The 20,395-nt window shown below is 40.8% G+C and overlaps 2 protein-coding genes across 3 annotated transcripts in view; both read right to left on the minus strand.

Annotated features, from left to right (window-relative positions):
• Positions 1–563: 563 nt before the first annotated feature.
• Positions 564–2,838, minus strand: LOC113135535 (WAP, Kazal, immunoglobulin, Kunitz and NTR domain-containing protein 2-like). Its single transcript, XM_026315636.2, has 2 exons — positions 2,641–2,838; positions 564–2,414 (listed from the first exon to the last, which is right to left on the minus strand). Exons 1-2 carry the CDS (start codon positions 2,824–2,826, stop codon positions 864–866), a joined length of 1,737 nt encoding a protein of 578 aa, XP_026171421.1. The 5' UTR covers positions 2,827–2,838; the 3' UTR covers positions 564–863.
• Positions 2,839–10,310: 7,472 nt separating this feature from the next.
• The window catches only part of abcc3 (ATP-binding cassette, sub-family C (CFTR/MRP), member 3), a 39,093-nt gene continuing 29,008 nt past the window's right edge, over positions 10,311–20,395 (minus strand). Inside the window, exons 23-31 of one of the 2 annotated variants that reach the window (XM_026316406.1) lie at positions 17,922–18,235; positions 15,644–15,843; positions 14,251–14,377; positions 13,445–13,546; positions 12,722–12,868; positions 12,473–12,631; positions 11,637–11,803; positions 11,329–11,523; positions 10,311–11,087 (exon numbers count right to left, since the gene is read on the minus strand). In XM_026316406.1, coding sequence (XP_026172191.1) covers positions 10,976–11,087; positions 11,329–11,523; positions 11,637–11,803; positions 12,473–12,631; positions 12,722–12,868; positions 13,445–13,546; positions 14,251–14,377; positions 15,644–15,843; positions 17,922–18,235 — 1,523 coding nt within the window. In that variant the 3' untranslated portion in view covers positions 10,311–10,975. Of the gene's footprint in view, positions 11,088–11,328; positions 11,524–11,636; positions 11,804–12,472; positions 12,632–12,721; positions 12,869–13,444; positions 13,547–14,250; positions 14,378–15,643; positions 15,844–17,921; positions 18,236–19,239; positions 19,551–20,395 lie in introns of both variants that reach the window. The other variant, XM_026316407.1, reaches the window with a different exon arrangement.

The raw sequence follows: 20,395 nt of genomic DNA on the forward strand, positions 1-20,395 counted from the left end.
GCAGCTCTCTCTAAAGCAGCTACACAAAGTTGCTGTGCACTTTCTCTTGTTAGCTTTAAAACACAAAACCATTCAGTCAGCCATATAACTAAAATGTATTTACATTATTTATGCAGAGGTTATTTTTTACATAGATGAATTATAAGGAGACAATAGAAAACCCCCCAAATCTTTATTTTCTTCAAACATAGCACAAAATTATAGAAAAATGCCACTAAATTTCAGAGGAGATGAAGTATAAAACACTAATACAAAAAGCTTATATGGTAATAAATAGATGAAAAGTGACAAAAATAAATGATTATGAGGAAATGTGGTGGTTAATAAAATATATTACAATTCATTCTTTTGGGTGAATGTTGGGTGAATGTGCTGATGGAAATCTGTAGTAAATGTCTGAAGCTAAAGTACCAGAAAAGCACCAGTTGGAGATGAGGCTGGCAAATGAGAGAATGAAAGGAACTGTGACATCTAACTTAGACAAATTAAAATCAAATTATGACTGTTTTGTTTTTCAGTGCAAGTCGGCAACCTCCATTTCTGGAGGGCATGAGACAACATGGAGTCTGGGGGATTAGGTAACAAGAGGATCATGATAAATGTCTCCTGTGTTCAAATACATGGTATTTCAATCAACAAAACCAATGACCACACCATAAAAGAAAACCTCCAGCACAAGCACACAAAGACATGCATGTATGTACAAAATGTGTCCTGAAAATGTTCAAAACCAGAAAGAAATGCATTAAATGTTATAAGAACAAGAAACATCAAAACATTACAGCAACTAATATTCAAAAGATAACACCCTGTTGCACTCAAGTCAGGTTTCTAAGCTTTATGTACATATTCTAACTTCCACCCTACTGAGGGCTGTTAGTGATCGCTCTGAGGATGTCACAAGTGTTTTTGGAGATGACCTCTTTCAGCTTCCGTACACGACGGGGGCTGGACGCACCCACGTAGCTCTCTGGCTGAAGGACAGCCATGCCGTTGTTAACGTTACCCATGATGATGACCTGTCCCTCAGCGGCAACGCTTGTGATGTTTGGGCATGGGCAGTTCCAGTCCATGTTGATGAAGGTGACTTCCAGAGGTTCTTTGCCAAAAAAGCGTAGCCCCATCTTCTCATCCTTCAGGATTTCCTCCACAGTCACAAGGGCGTGGCCTGAGTCCTTCTCCTCTGTGAGCTCTGTCATGTGACCCAGGATGACAAAGTCACTTCGGCAGAAGCTTGTCACCATCTTGCCTCTTGACTTGCAGGCCTTGCAGTGGTGGTTTTTTGGGAAGGGGCACATCTCTTCGCAGGCTTCTTTGGACTCGAAGTTGTTCTCATTGCCCTGACATCCTCCGTATATGAAAGACTGACACTGACGCAGGGTGCTGCTGTAGGCCCAGCGTGGTTCGTAGGATTTACAGGGGCCCTGCAGGCTGGGGAGAGAGCAGGGGCCCGACAACTCCGGACCACAGCACTGCATGCACTCCTCGTATATGTCAAACACCTTCCTGGGCTGCTGGCTGTTGGTGTTGCTGTGGCAGTGGGTGAAGGAGAAGCAGTTGTTGGTCTTTGGCTCAAAGTACCAGCTTACTTTCTCCAAATCACTCCCACAATCCTCTGGGTTATCAGGAGGTTTCAGACACTCCTCAGGCAGGCAGTGGGTCATGTTGTAGGGCTTTGCCAGTTTGGGTGGCTCTGTGGACAGCACAGTGAGTAGGTTTCTGGCCTGCACTGAACCTGAGGGATTCTGGGCTGTACAGGTGTAGATACCTGAGTCATGGGGCTGAGTATTGTAGATCACCAGCTGACCGATGTTAGTGACCACCATATTCCCTTGAACGTGATTGGGCCTCATGACCACTCTCTCTGCCCCCTCTGGAAGCTGTTTCTCCCAGGTAATCTGAGGCCGGGGACGACCTGTCACATCACACAGGAAGCTTACTGTGTCACCCTCGTTTACAGTCTGGTGAGTGGGGCTGCCAATCACAACAGGTGGCTGAGGCTCGGTGGGTGGCGGGATAGTCGCCTGAAGGGGAGTGGTAGTAGGGCGAAAAGTCGTTGCCTGGGGCAACGGGGGGCTGGTGTTGGGCCAGATGAGGTGGAAGCGGCAGGTGACTACAGAGAGAATGATGCCTTTGGAGCATGCCTCTGCATCCATGTAACACTTGTTGTAGTAGGTCATACCGTCAGAGGCGCAGGTGAAGTGGGGCTCCCTCTCACAGCGGTCTCGGCACTTACATACTGGCTGGCCATCCCAGATGTCACACTCAGACCCCTGCTGGGTGCACATAAAACCGGCACAGGTGGCTTCTTTGGGCATTCCCACTGGGCCATTCTTCCCATCCACGTAACGGGCTGCCACACAACTCCGACCACCACACACATTTTGGCAACACTTCTCAAAGGATTCACATTCCTGTAGGAGAAGGGAGAAATGAGGGATGCAGGACACTGTGTGCATGTGGAGGCCATTTCCATAGAGTTGGCAATGAAAAAGGTAGAATATAAACCAGAGCTAAAACTAAAAATACATTCAATTTGAGATCTAAGTGGCAAAAACCTACAAATAAATACATATACTGCATGCAAAATAAACATTCATGATAAACATTAATTCTCAAAGGTGACTTAAATTACATTACCTGGTCAGATTCACACTCTCGTGTGCAGGTGCTCATGGCATCCACCCACAGGTTGGGGTTCATGTCATTGGGGCAGATCCCCGCGTGTGAGTAGATGATGTGGGACAAAACTCCGACCTGGAGCTCTATCAACACTGACACACTCGCCAGGAGCCAGATCCACCGTGGAAACAGCATCCACCACATCTCCGGCGCGGAACACACGTCAACAAGTGGAGGATTTACAAAAAAAAAAAAAAGAAAAGAAGAGAAAAGAAAAGAAAAGCGCTTGGAAGATTTCAGCAGGAAACGAACTGCGCTTCTTTGGAGATAAAAGTAGGTGAAAAGAAGAAAGAAATCAAGGACGCATCACACGAGTGTGAGTCTCCGAGATAAATGTGCGCTTTGTACCTCACTTCTGCACCGATGGTGCTCTATTTATACCACCCATCTGCAGCCATCACCGTTAACATGACTCGCCAGGTTTACATGACAGTTAGGAGTTCTCCTAAATGTTGGAAGAAGCCGTTTAAAAGCTCGGTGGTAAGCCTGGGGCTGGGACTGGCGGGGCACCTGCCTGTTAAAAGGATTGCTGGTAACCCCGTTTAACCCTTTGGGGGCTCCAGCGGCGCAGGAGCGCACTGTGCGCAAAGACGCAAACTTCATTTGTTTCTTTGTAAGTAATAAAAAGAAACGAACGTACAAATTATGTCTGAATTACTTACCGTAATCACTGTATGTCTTTTATTTTACAGTCACAGTTATTAACAATAATAGTCTTAATTGTCTTTTGGTTTAAATGTATTTTGAAGGCATTATTTCTATCTATGTATTTTTATTTTTTAGTACTGAAACAACAGAATTCAGAACAGAATTTTTATATTTATGAATATTTATTGACACATGTACAATACATACTATCCCACAGGAAATGCATTAATATCTGCAGGTTAGACATTTATAATATCAATATTAGAAGGAAATGAGTATTATTTTTCCTGCAGGATACTGTTGCTATATTCTTCTATTTAAAATGCTTAATTACAAAGAAGAAAAATAGGAAAATTGTATTTTGTATTTTAAGCAGTGACCAGCAAAAATAAATGTTGAGCACATTTTCTCATTTTAGTTTTTTCCTTAGGCTTGAATTCTAAATTCAGTTCAAACAAGAAAATATGCTACACACACTCTTTCCTTATGTTTATTTCACTGCTGCATTGTGTAAAAGGAGCAGTTAAGAGATATAATCAAATCTTGCCCACAATCAGTAAAATTCTTTAAAGATATAGTGCCAGGAATTTATTGATTTATTTTTTATATCTTGCATTTAACTGTAATATAGATGACAGGTAACTTTCCTGTCCGTGTCCAGTAGCCACATGTGATCGATTATGTGATGACTGCTGCACAGCAATTTCCATTCTTTCAGTGTACACTCTTTGTTCTACACAGCAACAACAGTAGTTTGGTCAATACGTGCAGTTCGTGTGGATTTATCGAAGTGACTCCTTCTCACGACACACCAATTCCAGAAAAAACTGATTCAAACTGTTGAAAATACAGACAGTAGGTACAATAACCCAACTCTTGTTCACACACATTTGGTTTCAAACCGAGGACTTAAAATAACTCCAGCTTTGAATATATGCCCTTATTCAAATCTGAGTTTTAGGCCAGCAGAGGTGAGATGAGGACAATACTACATGAAAAAAAAAAGACTTTGAAGACCATGTGCTCCACAGTGGGCGTGTGTGTTGACAGAGCATTTAATGAATGAAGGTGTTATTATCATTTACACCGCTCATTCCTTTCCTGTGTAAACTACTTCGACTGGTTTCCTCCACAGTTCAGCTGAGGACAGGGGAGCTATTAGAACGCCTTCCAGTGCAATAACAGTGGACTCATGCTGTGTCAATGTGTTTGTGCGGGAGATTGTTTGTTCTCGATGCAGACATGGTGATTTTTGGCATGACATAGTGTGTGAGTGTGTGTGTATTTGTTTGTGCAGGACAAGCAAATAAATAAAGAGCTCACTGCTTTTCCAGAGCTGCAGGTCTCAATCCAGTAAGGAGGATTATATTTACTGTATTTCACTGCCAGTGAGAAACAACTGCACATATTCTGCATGTGTGACTGTCTATAGCGGCTTATTCTAACAACCCTTTACTGTGAGTCCTTCTCTTTTTGTACAACCTACCTGGAAGAATCCCTGTTGACAGGTACAAACTTTTTATTAGACGCAAAGGTTTTGAAACTCCTAACAGCTGAAGTAAGCAATTGTGTGTGTGTGTGTGTGTGTGTGTGTTAACCAAAGTAAAATATCCCCTCACTTCCCCAGGACAGGGAGAAGTCAGCTTACCTCGCATGACCCGCACAGTCTCAACCTGTCATTTACAAATTAAACGTTTCATACTGAGGCAAATTAATAAACTCCGGTTAAACCCAGTGAGGATGGATACATCTCGGGGCTACAGATATATAAATGATGGGCATATTCCATGGAATCAAATTACAGGAATCCTGAAAAGCAGAAAATCTTCCAGCGGTACACCCTGAGGCAAGAGGTTATTTGAGGATTCGAGCTCCATTAAAAGTAACAGGAAGTCTTCAAATACATTGGAAATATAAGCACAAAGACCAGTGAGGTTGTATTTTATTTAAAAGATCATTGTAAGTAACAAGTTTCCTGAGTCCAGTGTCACATACCTCCACAGTCCCATCTGGCTGACACTGGTCTTCAGAGTCCCTGGTAATGAGCAGTAGTGCACATTTGGAGTTCAGTCATTGGTTTGGTTTAATTCAAATATAAACCATCTACAGTCCATAACACATTTCTTTAGACATGAACTAAAAACTCATCCCCTGCAAAAACAAGAAAATTCAATCCAACGCTAGACTTGGACAAGATATTCCCACGAGACAGCAAATAATAAATAAAGTGTACTAAACATCATTTATATTACTATAAATAACTGAACACAAACAAGGAATTATGCATAAAACCAAAGTAGGAAACAATAAAATCCCTGTAGGATAAAGGAATAGTTTGATGTTTGGGTAATGTGTTTAGCACTTTGTCTGTTTGTTTTTGCTTAATTTGACTATATGAAAAAAAATGATTCAACTAATCCAGCAGCTCGTTATCTTAGCATAGCTTAGCTTAGCATTAAAGACAAAAATCAGCGAAACAGATCAGCGTACATCGTTGGGTGGAAACTGGAGTGGATGACCTGACCGTGCACATAAGGACGAAGATAGGAGTTAAAGAAATGAGATGTAATCAGTGAGCTTGTGACCCTTGTGTTCAGTCTTTATGCTAAGCTAAGCTAATCAACTGTTTATTGCAGCAGCTTCAGATCTAATGCACACTGATGTTATGACAGCAGTATTGACATTTTCATTGAACTCTCAACGAGAAAAGTAATAAGCACATTCCCCCAAATGGTGATATGTTCCTTTACCTTGTCAGACAACCGTGGGTGGCCCAAACACAGGAAAAGAAGAAAATCCACAGTGCCTGTCAGGTTGGCATTCACAGACAGCATTGAGCAACAGTCTTGACAAATCCTGAATAAAAAAAAACAAGGTGCTTCTTGCTTTGTCACGACTTTACTGATATTGTTTTCAAGCTTCTTCTCAGTCCTGGTTCCTGTGCCTGCAGCACAAACTGATGGGGCAAGTCTGCAGCCTTCCTGACACTTCACTGCTTTGCCCATAGGCAGGGACATTACCAAACAAGCTGGCAACCAAGCACCTATTCATCCTGGGCCATTAGCGTCTGTCGGTTTTGGCAGGTCGTAGACAGAGACAGTGTGTGTGTGCGTGTGTGTGTGTGTGTGTGTGTGTAGAGTAATTGGAGGAAAAAGACTGCAGAGAAATGCTAACCGCAGTCTCTCTGTGAAGTCCAGGGTCTGTGAGTCTGCGTGTGGGGCAAGAGACATCTTGCTGTGGGGGATCTGAGGTAAACTCATCTCCTCAGTGCTGTCATAGTGCTCTACTGTGTGTGTGTGTGTGTGTGTGTGTGTGTGTGTATTAGATCAGATTACCTTTAGGAGCCAGCAAAATCAAGTTTCTCTCCTTGATGTGATGAAACACTTCTTCTCAACAATAACTGCCACACAGTTACAGCTTTCGGATTCTGGATGGGCGACAGGGTAGATTTTAACACAGTTTTATTGATTCAAAAAACACTTTCTAATCATATTACAGTTTTTCTCAGTCGCTTTAGTGCATTTCTCAGAACAGAATTGAAGTTTGCACAACACTAAGTGCATTTCTCAAAGCAAAGTGTGCAAACTGCAGAACACAGTAGATGACCTGCAAAAGTGCGTAAGTTGCTCAAAATGTGCAAGATGTGCAGTTTGTGTCAAAAGGAAGCATTTATGTCAATATAACTACCGTCACTACCATCAGAATGAAGAGCCCTTATGCCATCTTTATGAACAAGATCATCAAAATGTTTAGCCATGTTGTCAGTAAAATAGTTTACAATGTGAATATATTCTAATGAAATCTGTCATGGCTTTTGGTAACAGTGACTAAAAATGACCACTTTTCTCTGGGTTGTGTTACTGTGTGAGGAGAATAGACTGAAAGACACTGAATATGATTCAAAGTAGAAAGTAGAAAGTAGAAAATAAAAAACCTAGGAATCACCTCTTGGGCAAATTACAGAACAATCTGTTCACTTATACTGACATTCATGTGTGTCAGGCCACAGATTTTCATCCACATCACAGCGGATATTCTCCCTGGTTACGTAGCGTGGAAAATATCTTCTTGCATGTCTTAGACATTCTCCTGCAGGAGTCCGCTGTGATGTCTTCACATGCTGCATTCATAGCAGCCATCAGGGTCATCTGAGTATGTGGATGGTAATCATATATCATACCTTCCACATACATGCAGAAAGGGGAGCATGGTGGGAGGAATTCCATCAGCATCCAGTCATGTACTGCAAACCATTGCCTAATGGTGTTGGAGTGATGAAAGCTTAAATTATCCCAGATGATAACATATTTGAGATGGGATCCCTGTACAGTGTGTCTAAAAATGTCACTAAGTGTTGGGTGTTGTATATGTGTGAGCTGATTTCATTTCATTTCTGCCTTTGGCTGGATTGAAGCCTGCCTCATCAATGTAGATGAAATGGTGAATGGGCTCCCTTGACTTTGGAATTCCATTATACGTTATCACTGAAGAAGAAAAAAAGAGGTTTTACTGTATGAAGTAAAAGAACTTTCATTTTGAACATTTACATCACATAGAGACACATTTTCTTTTCTACAGCTGTAGCAAATATGTATCGGTCACACTGAGTATACTATACAAAGTTTCTTATTGTATATTACAATACACACATAAATGTTTCACCTGTACATACTGTTAACAGAACTCCTTGACTCTGTCACTATTTCTGTCAAATGGCACTTGGTAGATCTGTCTCACACTCATTAGGTCTTTTCAGCACCCCGTCAATTGTGGAGATGCTTACAGCTTATATTCTCAAAGACACTGTTGTCTTCTGCTGCAGCCCTTTGTATCTGCGTCAAGAGAATGGCATTATTCTCTACCACCACAGCACAAATGGCCTCCTCCTGCTGGGGAGTAAAAATTGGCCCTCTGTCACCTCTGCATGGAAGTCTTGCAGTATGTAGTTTAGTGCAATGCAGTAAAATGCAGTGCAGTTGGGGACTCCATCATTCTGTTGGATATACAGTATATATTTACTGTGTTATGTATTTTGATGTTTTACAGTTGACCTCATTCTAAACACACTCCACCTCATGAGTGAAAGTAAAGATTAACCTGTGAACCATTAAACCATTTTATTATTTATTCAAAATGATGAGAAACTGCTTTTATAATGAGCACAAGTGATGTAGAGGTTGAATTTCAATTCTGCTCTGAGAAATGTACCAAAGCACCTGAGAAAAACTGTAAATAAACAAAAAAAAACACTTTATAATCATATCAAATAATACATATTGATAATAGAAGATTAATTAATACAAAACAAATGACAAAACAGTGCTGAATTATGATAATTTTTTACTTTAATTAACCCCTTTAAAAACAACCAGCATAATTCTCATTGTATGGCCAGTACATCAATCAAGCTGGGAGGTTGACCTCATGGTTAGGTTGAGCATAGCCCCTTTAAATGAATGTGGCCACACAGTAATGTTGTGACGGTGGTTGGGAGTCCAGGAATGAGCCATGGCACTGACAAAAAAACATTAATTCAGTTACGGCTGCAGCCATGGAGGAAACAGTAGGAAACAACTACCAAGAAGTCCAACACAAAGTCAGTAAAAAAACACTGCATTTGTAAGTAGTTGAAGAAAGTACTGGATCCACAGCCAGCGACAAAAAGAAACAAGCTACTGGGGGAGACAGCACTCTAGTGTTGGCCTCCCCACTGACAGCAAGTTTGTCCAGAGTTGCTGGCTGACTGGGGCCTCTGACAAATGAATGGAAACAAGCTGAAGCTGAAGATTTAACTCCTGTTCTTCTAATGGCGAGTTCATAAATCCACGTATGTTGCTTGTGAAAATGAATCTCCTGCTTTGTAAACTTTGTTCTTTAAGACAGTTGTCCTACTTTTGGAAATGTGGTCATGTCTGTGACTGTGAGCACAGTCTGTAGCTGTATGGTTATCCATAGCAGATGACTGTTGGGTAGCCTCTGCATGTCGTGGCCCGTTGTTTAAGTTTCCATCTATCCATCCATCTATACCTGCTTATTCCTAACCATGGAACCATGCAAACTCCACATAGAAAGGTCCCTGGGAGGCAAACATACTAACCACTCATCCACTGTGCCGCCCTGTTTAGGTTTCCATCCATTGTATTTTGCTGTATGTAAAACTGTCCTTTGTTCATGTGTGTGTAGGTGTTATATTGTGAGTACATGCCTGCAGATAACACTGACAATGGAGTAAAAGTTACTAGTATGGGGTGTTCAGGGCAGCTTTATCCTAAGTTCAACTTTGGCCTACTCAGTCAAATATGACATTATGGGAAATCCTTCTTGCCTTCATTACTGAAGAACATGAGTTTAAATACTAGTTTTTGTAGCATGAAGGCAGTTTTATAGTGAGAAACTGGAGACAGCAGTAAACTGCATCTCCTATTTAAATGTAGTGAATGGATCCCTGTTTGACTTTGAGTGCACTCTAGTGGATGACTGGAACAATTACTCCCTTATTCAAAGTTTTTCTTATAATTTACCATATTTACTCATCTCGCTAATTATTTCTGTGAGGTTTGTTGTTACACATACCCTCAGGTACAAGTTTAATAGGTACATCAGCAGTAAAGGACTGGTTCACATTTGTTCAAGTCTAGTTTTAACACAATGTTGAAGTCCCTGCTTGAACTCTACAAACTATAATATCCCCTCAGGGAGGGGTACTTCAGCAATTTAATACTGGACCTCCATGAATGTGGGGGGGGGCTTTTAAGAGACAAAAAACAAAGATGGAAGTGAAGCAGCAGATCTGGAGATAATAAAATGCTGGATCCTACGATTCCCACAATGCAACTTGCTTAAAGGGGTTATTTTCCTCTGATTTGATACAGCTGTTTCACAAGCTGTGTAGGACTCCCCATGACTAGCACGCTGACCTTGACGTGTAATTGTGAAATAATAATCTTATGGTGCATCATTTGAAGACAGCACACACATAATGTTCTTCCTTTTTTAATAAAGGCATTATCATAGTTCATATTTTGGTGGTACAGAATTCAAGTTTTTATAGATTTGGTTCACAAAAGAATCACAATTCACAGAGTAAACTTCCCTAGATGAGACATTTCATTAAAAAGTAGCTTAAATAATGATACAGTACAAAAATATGTGGGTTTATCACAAAAGTGTATGTTTTGTCTTATGAGGAAAGTACAGTGGCACAGTATTTTTGTAAAAAAACTAAAATAAAAAAGTTCCTCCTTTTTGTTTTTTTTTCTTTTGTTTTGTAGCATGCAGTCAATTAAAAAAAAAAAAAAAAAAAAAAGATACATTCACTGGTGTAATTGATCCCACTGTCAGAAGGCACTATAAGAGCAGACCTGGATCAACTAGCTCTTGCACATATGGCTTATTTATTTTTTATTTTTTGCAATTAAGATGCCAAATGGCCAATGTTTGCCCCACAGAGTCTTCAGATAATGTAAGCAAATACAGATGATGTATGTAAATATCCTGATGTGGGATCAGACAAACAGTGCAACTGTGTGTAACTGCTAATTGATCCAAATCTGCAAAAGGAGTTCAGGTTTCAAATTCATTCAGACTGAAGTGAACAGAGCTGATCCTCAGTCTTGCTTTTTAACATTGAGACAAAAAGGCAGCTCTACTGTGTCAGGCCTGCGTCTTTAGCCATGCTATAGAAGATTCCTCTCTGTGATAGGAGATTTGCAGGAGTATCAAACTCTGCGATCTGTCCCTTGTCCAACACGAGCACTCTGTAAGAAGAGAGGAGAGAGTGACTCAGTTACAAGCCTGTGCAGCTTTCAGAACAGTGATGGTGATGTGTGACGTTCCACATGATCCTATATTTGTCTCTTCAGACGTTCGCATCTTTTACAGACATATTTGTCACTTTACTCAGGCAATGCAGCATTACATTTTTAGTGATGTTATTACTCAGTTCTGTAATATAAACAAGCATACAGCAGTTGTATTGTAGATATCTAGATATCTAACCTTGTGTAATCCATGATTGTGTTGAGTCTGTGAGCGATGGTGAAGACAGTGCAGTCTTCAAACTGAGTCCTTATTGTGGACTGGATGAGATCGTCCGTCTCCAGGTCAATAGCAGCTGTAGCTTCATCCAGGATGAGGATCCTGGTCTTCCTCAGGAGTGCTCGAGCCAAACATACTAGTTGCCGCTGGCCCACGCTGAAGACACAACACAAGAAATGCACCTTTTTTGAAAGAAGCTTTGCTGAGTGATCCAGTAAGCTTTTTCACTCAGCAGTGGTTTTTCTGTGCCGTTTCACCCCTGAACATACCTGAGGTTCTCTCCTCCCTCTGAACACTGCAGCTCCAGTTTTGCTGTCTGGTTGCTGACAAACCTGTGGAGGTGAGAATGTTCCAGAGCTTTCCACACATCTTCATCAGTGTATTTGTCAAAGGGGTCGAGGTTCATCCTCAGTGTCCCAGAAAACAGAACAGGCTCCTGTGGCAGAGACAGAAAAACGGCAGACTTGTTGGTTCCAGTGAAAACCTAGCTTTAATTATTACTGTGCTTTTCAGTAAGCAGTTATTTTGAACGAAGGACTTATTCTCTGATTGTTGAATTAATCCAGGAAACAGCTAGCCTGGCTCTCTCTGAAGGTAACATAATTCACCTAACATCACTTACAAAGCTAGTTAGCTGAAACAGTTTGGGATTTTATGGGAATTTGTGTACTTGAACTGTTTTCTTAGCTGGGCTGATTACCAAGACTCCAGGAAGTCACTGCTCTTGGTCAAGAAATAGTTCCTGAACTCCCCATAAACCCCAAACTTTTTTGACATTTCAGTTGTTTTATGGAGTTTAAAAAATAAATACATATTTATTTATGGGCTTTAGAGGTACTGGTGTGTGATTTTCTTTCCTTCAGACAGAGTCAGAGTAGCTGTTTCCCCCTGGAAACCATAAGTTTAGCCATCTGTTGCCTATAGCTTCATATTTAGGACACATGCATGACAGTGGGATCATTCTTCTCCAACTCCCAGCAAGAAAGTAGAAAAATTATAATTATCACAAAATATTCCTATCAGAAGCTCCAATAGTCAAAATATTGTGATGAGGTGTAAAATATTTGTCCAGTGAGAGTTTGCACTTGAGGACTGTGTAGTGTACCTGTGGAATGATGGTGAGCTTCGACCTCAGGTCATGCAGGCCTATCTCAGCTATCCTCACTTCATCAATGGTGATCTCTCCAGCTGCAGCTTCCAGCAATCGGAAGAGGCAGAGTGTCATGGAGGACTTGCCGGCCCCTGTACGGCCTACGATACCAATCTTTACAGAAACGTATACATACCCGTGATTAGTGAAACTATTTTGTTGAGCCATGATTCCTTACTGATCACCTCAGCACACCCTCCCCACCTTCTCTCCTCCTCTGACGTTCAGTGTCAGGTTCTTCAGGACGAGGTCTAGTCCCTCTCGGTACCGAACGCTGTAGTTTTGGAACTCCACGTTCCCCTTGATGGGCCATTCAGGAGGGGGTTTTTTGTCCTCCACTTCCCAGGGCGCCTGTAAACACAAACAGAATTTGTGAGTAGGAAAACTTTCTGAACAACTCATTAGCCTGCTTGGCTTTTAGCAGAACTGATTTGTTTATCACTCTAAAAAGCTCTGAGTAGGACTGCTGAGTGGGACTGCTGTGTGTGCACAGTCACTTGGAGCTGCCAAGCATTTATTTCACTTCTGGGACACATTCGATGCTCCAAACAAAGGCTTTCACTAACAACTATACCAGCTATGCAAGGGGCACTCACTGTGATGGCGACTGAAAAAGTACACTGTGTACAGTGCAAATGCCCTGTTTAGCTTATGTAACAGAGGGGCCCTTGTTGGCTGCCATAAGATTTCTGGATCTAGTTAGAGTTTATAGGTCTTGTGTTGTTCAAGAACATGACCTGGCAGCAGGACAGTTTTTTTAGGATGTGGGTAAATTCCTACTTTTAAAGGCAGCACAAAGCCAACACTATTTTAATTTTGAAAGCAAACACATGCAAAGTCCAACGTTAGCTTATATGGAATGTTAGAAAGAGACAGAAGTGGACACATCCTTTATGTATACACTCACATACTATATAACATACATACCTCTGTCTTGGTCTCTGAGTACTCCTTCACTCTCTCCACTGCTACTATGTTGCTCTCCAGATCTGAAGTCATTCGTACCATCCAGTTAAGAGACATGGTCACCTACAACAACAGTACAGGGTTTTATGTGATGGCTCTCTTCCATGTAACAACACAAAGAGATTAATGGGACAATCCGACTGTGAGTTTGTTCCATCTTCATAAAGACAAGCAGGCGGATTAAAATAAGGGCTAAACAGGTGAAATTGTTAATGTAAGGGATAAATTGCTGTTACAAAAAAAATTCATTTCTATATAATTAACTGTTTCAGTTTAATTTCTGTTCAGATGAACACATTTGTGCTGTGGGGGCACATCAGGTAATAAAGGTCAGAACAACTTAAGTCATTTATAGACATTATACCGTGAGCATGTGCTTTATCTGTTAGAGGTACAACTAACCATTATTTTCATTAATGATAAATGTGACAGTTATTGTCATGGTTAGTCAATGGTGTACAATGTCTTGTAAAATGTAAAAAGAAAAAAAGAAAAAAAAAAGCCCATTATATTTCCCACAGTGTGTAATGCAACTGCAATGTAAACACAACATTAACATATTAGCACCTTATAAAGATACACCAAATACATAGTAGCAGCAGCATTTATTTCAGGTCGTGAGGCTAGTCTTGTGCTCTCCATTCTCTTCAATCCTACGCTAGAATGAATACTGTTAGTGAAAATAACCTCAGCTGCTGAATCCGGTCATTAGACATGTAGAATCACTACGTACAGATCATTTTTACAGTAGTTAGATCGTAGCGTACCTGTAGAGCGTAAGACACTGACAGACCAACAAGGCCAGGGTTGAGATTCTCCTTTCCTGCCACCGCAAACAGAGCAGCAAATAACACTATGCAGTTGCCGATGAACTCAATGCGCACTCCGAGCCACCTGCATAACAGTGTCAGAGCAGTGGTATAGTTAGTAAGAAGTTTAACCTCTTGGTGAACTTAAGAGCTGAGAGTAACATTTTTAGGAAACTTAGCTGAATAATTTCCCTGCTGATAAAATGATTAATCAATATTGTATAAAGGAATGCTGCTTGCTTTCACATGCTAATTAATTATTATAGTTTCTTTTTCTCAGCACGTTATGACACATCATTGACATTCTAGATCCAAAGCCCTAATATTGTGCTTGCTTAGTAACTGGGAATTGTCGAATTGAGCCTAATGATTTTGTGTTATGAGCAGTAAAACAGTGCTATGAACAGACCAGTTAAGTAATGAATGGATGGAAACAAACACTGTAGAAAGTGGAATTCAGCTATGTGGGTTTATACACTGTTTTATAAAAGATTGAAATTGTTCATCTGCAGTGAGTCTTTAAAACTCTGGTTTGTATTTATTCAGTGAAATATGTCTGCAGCTGTGTTGTGGTGTTGAAATGGTTTTATTTTCTCTCCTTCAACTTCTGCACTCAGCCACTAATCTCAAAGGACTGGCTGTTTACTTTAGTTGAGGCCTGAAGTTTCAGATAAGGCTTAGACCAGTGTTAATATGAATCCTACTTTATATTCAGTATAGGATGGATAGCTGGTATATTTTGATATGATCGCAGATTTTACCAAAGCTTTAAAATGAGTTTTAAATGCTGCTTCTATGTCTTTTAACCTTGATTATAAAATATCTTTGCAACTTGATGAATAACCTTTGGCACCAAATGAGCACTGCAGCCCATATATAATGAACTGTTACAGATGAGTCAGTTCAGTGGTTTCGCTCATGTTGGTAAAACATGGCATGAGTCAGCATCTTAAAGGGATAGTTCAACATCGTGACAAACATGCTACTTTGAAATGAAAAGTCCAGATCTCTGAAACGCACAAATTAACATGCTGTATCATCTTTATACACAAAAGCAAAAGTGTACAACACAAAAGTTGCAGTTATATGAGCCATGCTACTCCTGTTCCCCTGTGTTCCTGTCTTTGTGGGCTCAGTAAAACTAGTGGCTTTCTGGCTTTACCAGACAGAAATCAGAGTGCTATCAATGTTCTAAATGTGAAAAAGCACATTTCCATAAATGAAACTGCTTCTAAAGGCCTTACCCATCACACCAGTGGATGTGTTCAAAAGGATAAAAGAAAGAGAAAAAGTCTTTTCAACAAAATTGGAACACAGCAGCTGTTCTGCTGAGGTGAAACCGGACACGTACCTGTTGGACACTATACCAGGGTAGTAACTCTTTTGGTTCTCATCCACTTTCATATCACTCATCAGAACAAAGGCAGTGTGTCTGCCATAGGCTCGGATTACACTACAGCCAGTGATGGTCTCAGAGAAATGGGAGTATATGGGAGAGCGGCTGACCGATTCCAGTCGCTTTAGCTGCCGAGATGTGGCAACGTAAAATCTCTACAGGCGTCAAGGGGGAAAGAAACAAACACAACATTACAACTGACCAACACGTGTTCAAATAATCAAAATATATGATGCATAGAGACACGCCCACAGACACGCTCACATACACACGCAATAAATAGTAATAAAGAAAGCTTGAGTAAACAAAACACCTGCAGTACTCGTGTCATAATCCAGTTTTCAGGTTGTTAAGATGTAGTCTGATTCAACATACGGTAAGCTCCTCAGAAGTGCTAAATGACTACATGTAAATCAGCTAAGACTAATCACGTTAGAAAACCAGCGTATTACTGCATCATTTATCCACAAAGCACTTGTGACTAAACCTGCAGGTGTTTTGTTTTTCATTTGATTTTTTTATACCTTTACAATCACGCAGTTTAATTTATATAATTATTTTGAAAATGTTAAAAGAGACAGTTCTGTTTCACTTAGTACAATACCTGTGTGCACTAATAATGTTAAAATGAGTGATTTTGTCTTCATTTGTAGAATTTTAACATGCACCATTCAAACAGAAACCCCCATGACAGTCAGATTACAGATAAATGATGCAGCGAAGATACAGGCCATGCAGGATGGGTGCCATAACAAAGCCAGAGGAATTTGAGTGGGTTGATTTTAGTGATTTAGTTGGGAGGTCTAGTATAAACAAAGTGAGAATCCAGACCTTGAATCATCCCATGAATTTCTGTACTTCACTGACTGCCTGTGTTATTATTAAAGATAGTGTCTTTTTCTTAATCCTACAAGTCCTCCTGATATTTAAGGCTAAAACTAAAATGTGTTGCCCTCTATTTGATTAACTTCATGTCTTTGAGGCTTAGCTGAAAGCTAATTTGGTTTGCCAACAGACTAACATTGCATGATCTCTGCCCAGTCAGATTTATGGAGTACTCCAGAGACAATAACATTATAAAAAATAATCTAAGGCTTTTGGCAGGCTGATTGATACACCTTGTGTTGAGTAAACTAAAACTTAGTGGTCTGCTCCTTTAACCAGATGTAACAGTAGAATTATTCAAGACTGTGCCATCTTGAAGAGTGTGTTTTGATCACTATATCTAAACGTGAATCAAAATAGTCCTGAAAACCTTGTATGTGATCCCAATCACTTGCGAGCTTTTACTTGCAATATTATACAATATAAACACAAAGAACCATGCCCACATTGTCTTTAAACCTGAAAACCCAAAGCAGTGATTTTACAAAGATTTTTACTGATTTAGTATTTCCCTTATTATTAATGTCACAAAATATAAATCAATAATGGGCATGATGAGCACTACACACACTACCATCACTAGCTGGTGCCCTCCAGCTACCACAGTCCCTGATAGACAGACCTGCTCCTGTGGCAGGAATAACCTCATTAAACCTCAGTGTAAGGTACTGCTATCTGATGAACCAGAAAGTGACCACGTGAGATTTAAGAACTTAAGAACAAGAACAGGAAATGTTCCCACAAAGAGACTGGAAGAACAACAAAAAGAGCTAAACTAAAAGAGCATGAATGTTATGTATAGTGTAGATAAATCATAAAGCCTGTTAGTCTACAGTTAGACTGTGTATCAGTTGTAGCAGCAAAACAAGTTTTTAGACAGCGAAACAACCTCATTTCTATAACAGTCCAGATACTTTTGCTTGAATATGAACTGGAATAAACTACACAGACATAATGTCTATTAGCTTGTTTCTGTCTCCAGACCAGCTCTGTCTCAGAATTCATCGATTTAATATTTTAAAAAATTATTAAAATTTTTATATGCCTATAACAACAAAATCCAAATTTAACTGTTATGTTTTGTGTCATATTAAATTCTTAAAAGACTATTCGTGTAACAAACTGAACTGAGTGGTGCTGCTGCCCACTCCCACTATGTCAAACTACAGACTGAGCCACAAAGTTGCCTGCCACTACTGGACTAGCAGCGACTACTAAATCATACAGCAGCTACAGCACCAGAACAGCAATGATCATTGCTTCTACCACATGCAACAGTCTAGCAGCACACACACTCAACACTCATGCATGTCGTATTAATGAGTTAGCAGACTCGTTTCCTATTTACCTGAACCCACCAATAGAACACCATTAACGGGGCTATGACTATGAGGAACATTGGGGTGAGGGCAGAGCATATGAGCAGCACATTCAGTGTGTACCAGAAAGTGCGCATCCATATGTCAATATTGTCTGGGATGTGGGAGTCTATAGCATCCAAGTCTTTGCTGAAGCGGTTTAGTAACCGCCCAGTGGGGGTGCTCTCGAAGAAGGCCTGCGGAGCTCGCAGGACCCCCTGGAGCAAGTTGCGGTGTGTGAACTCGGCAGCCCGCAGCATACTGTAGGCCCGGCACAACAGGCAGTTAACCAACAACAGCACACCTGCGGGAAGGGGGGGAGGGGGAGGAGGTCAAGTGTGACAACACAACAACACCTGCGTTAAATGGATTAGGACCCATTCCTAACGTCTGATGAAACAGCAGCTTCCACTGCCAGTACGCTTTTACAAAGTAACATTTAGCACTTTTGTATCATTAGTTTTCCTTACTTTTTGTGTGTGCTGCCACAGAGATAATTACTATTCAACTACCAGGTCTGATAGTCGCAGCGTGTGCACTCCAAACAAACAGAAAACATGTAATGCATCACGTCTTTCACCAGCACAGGTCACTAAGATTAGAGGGGAGTCAGTACATTTCTTTCAATCAAAAGTTTTAACCATTGAAGGGATTTCTATTATGTAGCTACTTTATGACTTATTCACTCAGTTAGCATAGATATGCTCCATGTTTTCCCAAGGAGATAATACACACTGGTGACAATACCCTCTTCTTGCTCCTGTAATCCCTAAAACAGATCCAGACACCCTCAAGTTAGTTACACTGGCCTATATTGAAGCGCCAGTAAATAAGTAAGATTTAATTGTAATAACACCTGTTCACCACGAGAGGGAGTTTATGGTTCACTTATGACTGAATAAGATTACTTTTGGTGTCTAAGATAAATGGTAGCCTACTCTCAGAAGAGGTTCTATATTAAGGCCATATTCAGTGCAATGTGTGCATATTGGGGCCAGGTTGTATTGCTCAACATGACTGTGTGCGTGCCTTCAGTGTGTGTGGAAGCAGGCTGTGGCAGGACAGGAAGTGTTTCAGCTGCGGAGAGATAAGGGAATTTATGACTGGAACCGAGCAGCAGATGCTGATCAGCGACAACGTCACAGGCTACAGAGAAACAAAAGCCACAACTGGAAGTAAAAAAAAATGAAGAAAAAAGCTGCTGCGCCAAGGTGCATGCGGCATGCCATTCTAGAGAAGAGGAAGACTCACAAAGGAAAGAGGAACAGAGGATCATTTGGCACATGAGCAACATTCTTCCCCGTGTACCTGGACAAAGACGTATATGAAAGCCAGGGGCACTACGACAACAGCAAAGATTGGTGTGCTGGAAATGATAACTATAATGGTAGAGAGAGAAACGAAGAAGGTGCCCAGGAACATGAGCACAGTAGCTGGAAGAGCCTCGTCTATCACATAGATGTCCTTGGAGAAGCGGTTGATGATGCGTCCTAGAGGCGTGGTGTCAAAGAAAGACTGGGGTGTGTGGAGTTTGTTGGAGAGCAGGTTATAGTGCAGCTTCCTGGCTGCGCTGATGTTCCCAATTGCTAGTGTGAAGGAAGAGATCATGACCAGGATACCTGGGATGGAGATGAACCAGAGTAGAAGTAGAGGACAAAGATATCAAAGGGGCAGGTTTATTGTGGAATGAGAAAGCAAAATGATTGTTTAGTGGACACAGGCAGCATCTGTCCTGAATGTAAAGACATCAGGGTAATGGTTCACTGAAAACGGAACGACAGTAACATCATGCAGATTTATAGCCTCCATCCATTCAATCAGTGAAAACCATCAAACAGTAACAATGCAGACTAAAGCACCTTTTCACATGTAACCTGGTCACTTTTAAACAAAGGCAGTTGTCCTTGGTCGGACCTGCGAATATTTTAACTGTATGAACTGACAGGCATGCACAAGATTACGAAGGTTGATGTTATGTATCGTGGGCCTACCAGTCACGACATTATGTGTCACTTGATATACTGTCCAGTCTTGCATATGTAGCAAATATCTCATGTCTGAATGACACCAAGCCACCCCCTTGACAGATTGGGTAAGCCAACAATGTTACATTTCCCATGTCTGAAAAGGGTTTGTTAGATGTACTGCTTAAGGCAATATTGGTCGGTGTCCTTTGTCAAACAGTGTCTCTACAGAGAGATTGTAAAAAGTAAACCTGCAAATCAAATACATTCAATTTATTTCAGTGATCCCAGCAACAAGAGGCTGTGTGGGTGGAAGCACTGTTTGGCACCTAGAAGCTGTTCAGGTTCAGAATGAAATTTAGCACCAAGTTGTGGCAGCACATTAAACGTGACAACAAAAGGCACTTTTTATAAACCAGTTGATACACAACAATAAATGCATAAAGATGAATGGCATTAAACTTAAAAATGATTGTCTCATCCAGTGCTTCCTGTGACAC

This window comes from Mastacembelus armatus, chromosome 19 (genome assembly GCF_900324485.2).
Source record: "Mastacembelus armatus chromosome 19, fMasArm1.2, whole genome shotgun sequence".
NCBI lineage: Eukaryota > Metazoa > Chordata > Actinopteri > Synbranchiformes > Mastacembelidae > Mastacembelus > Mastacembelus armatus.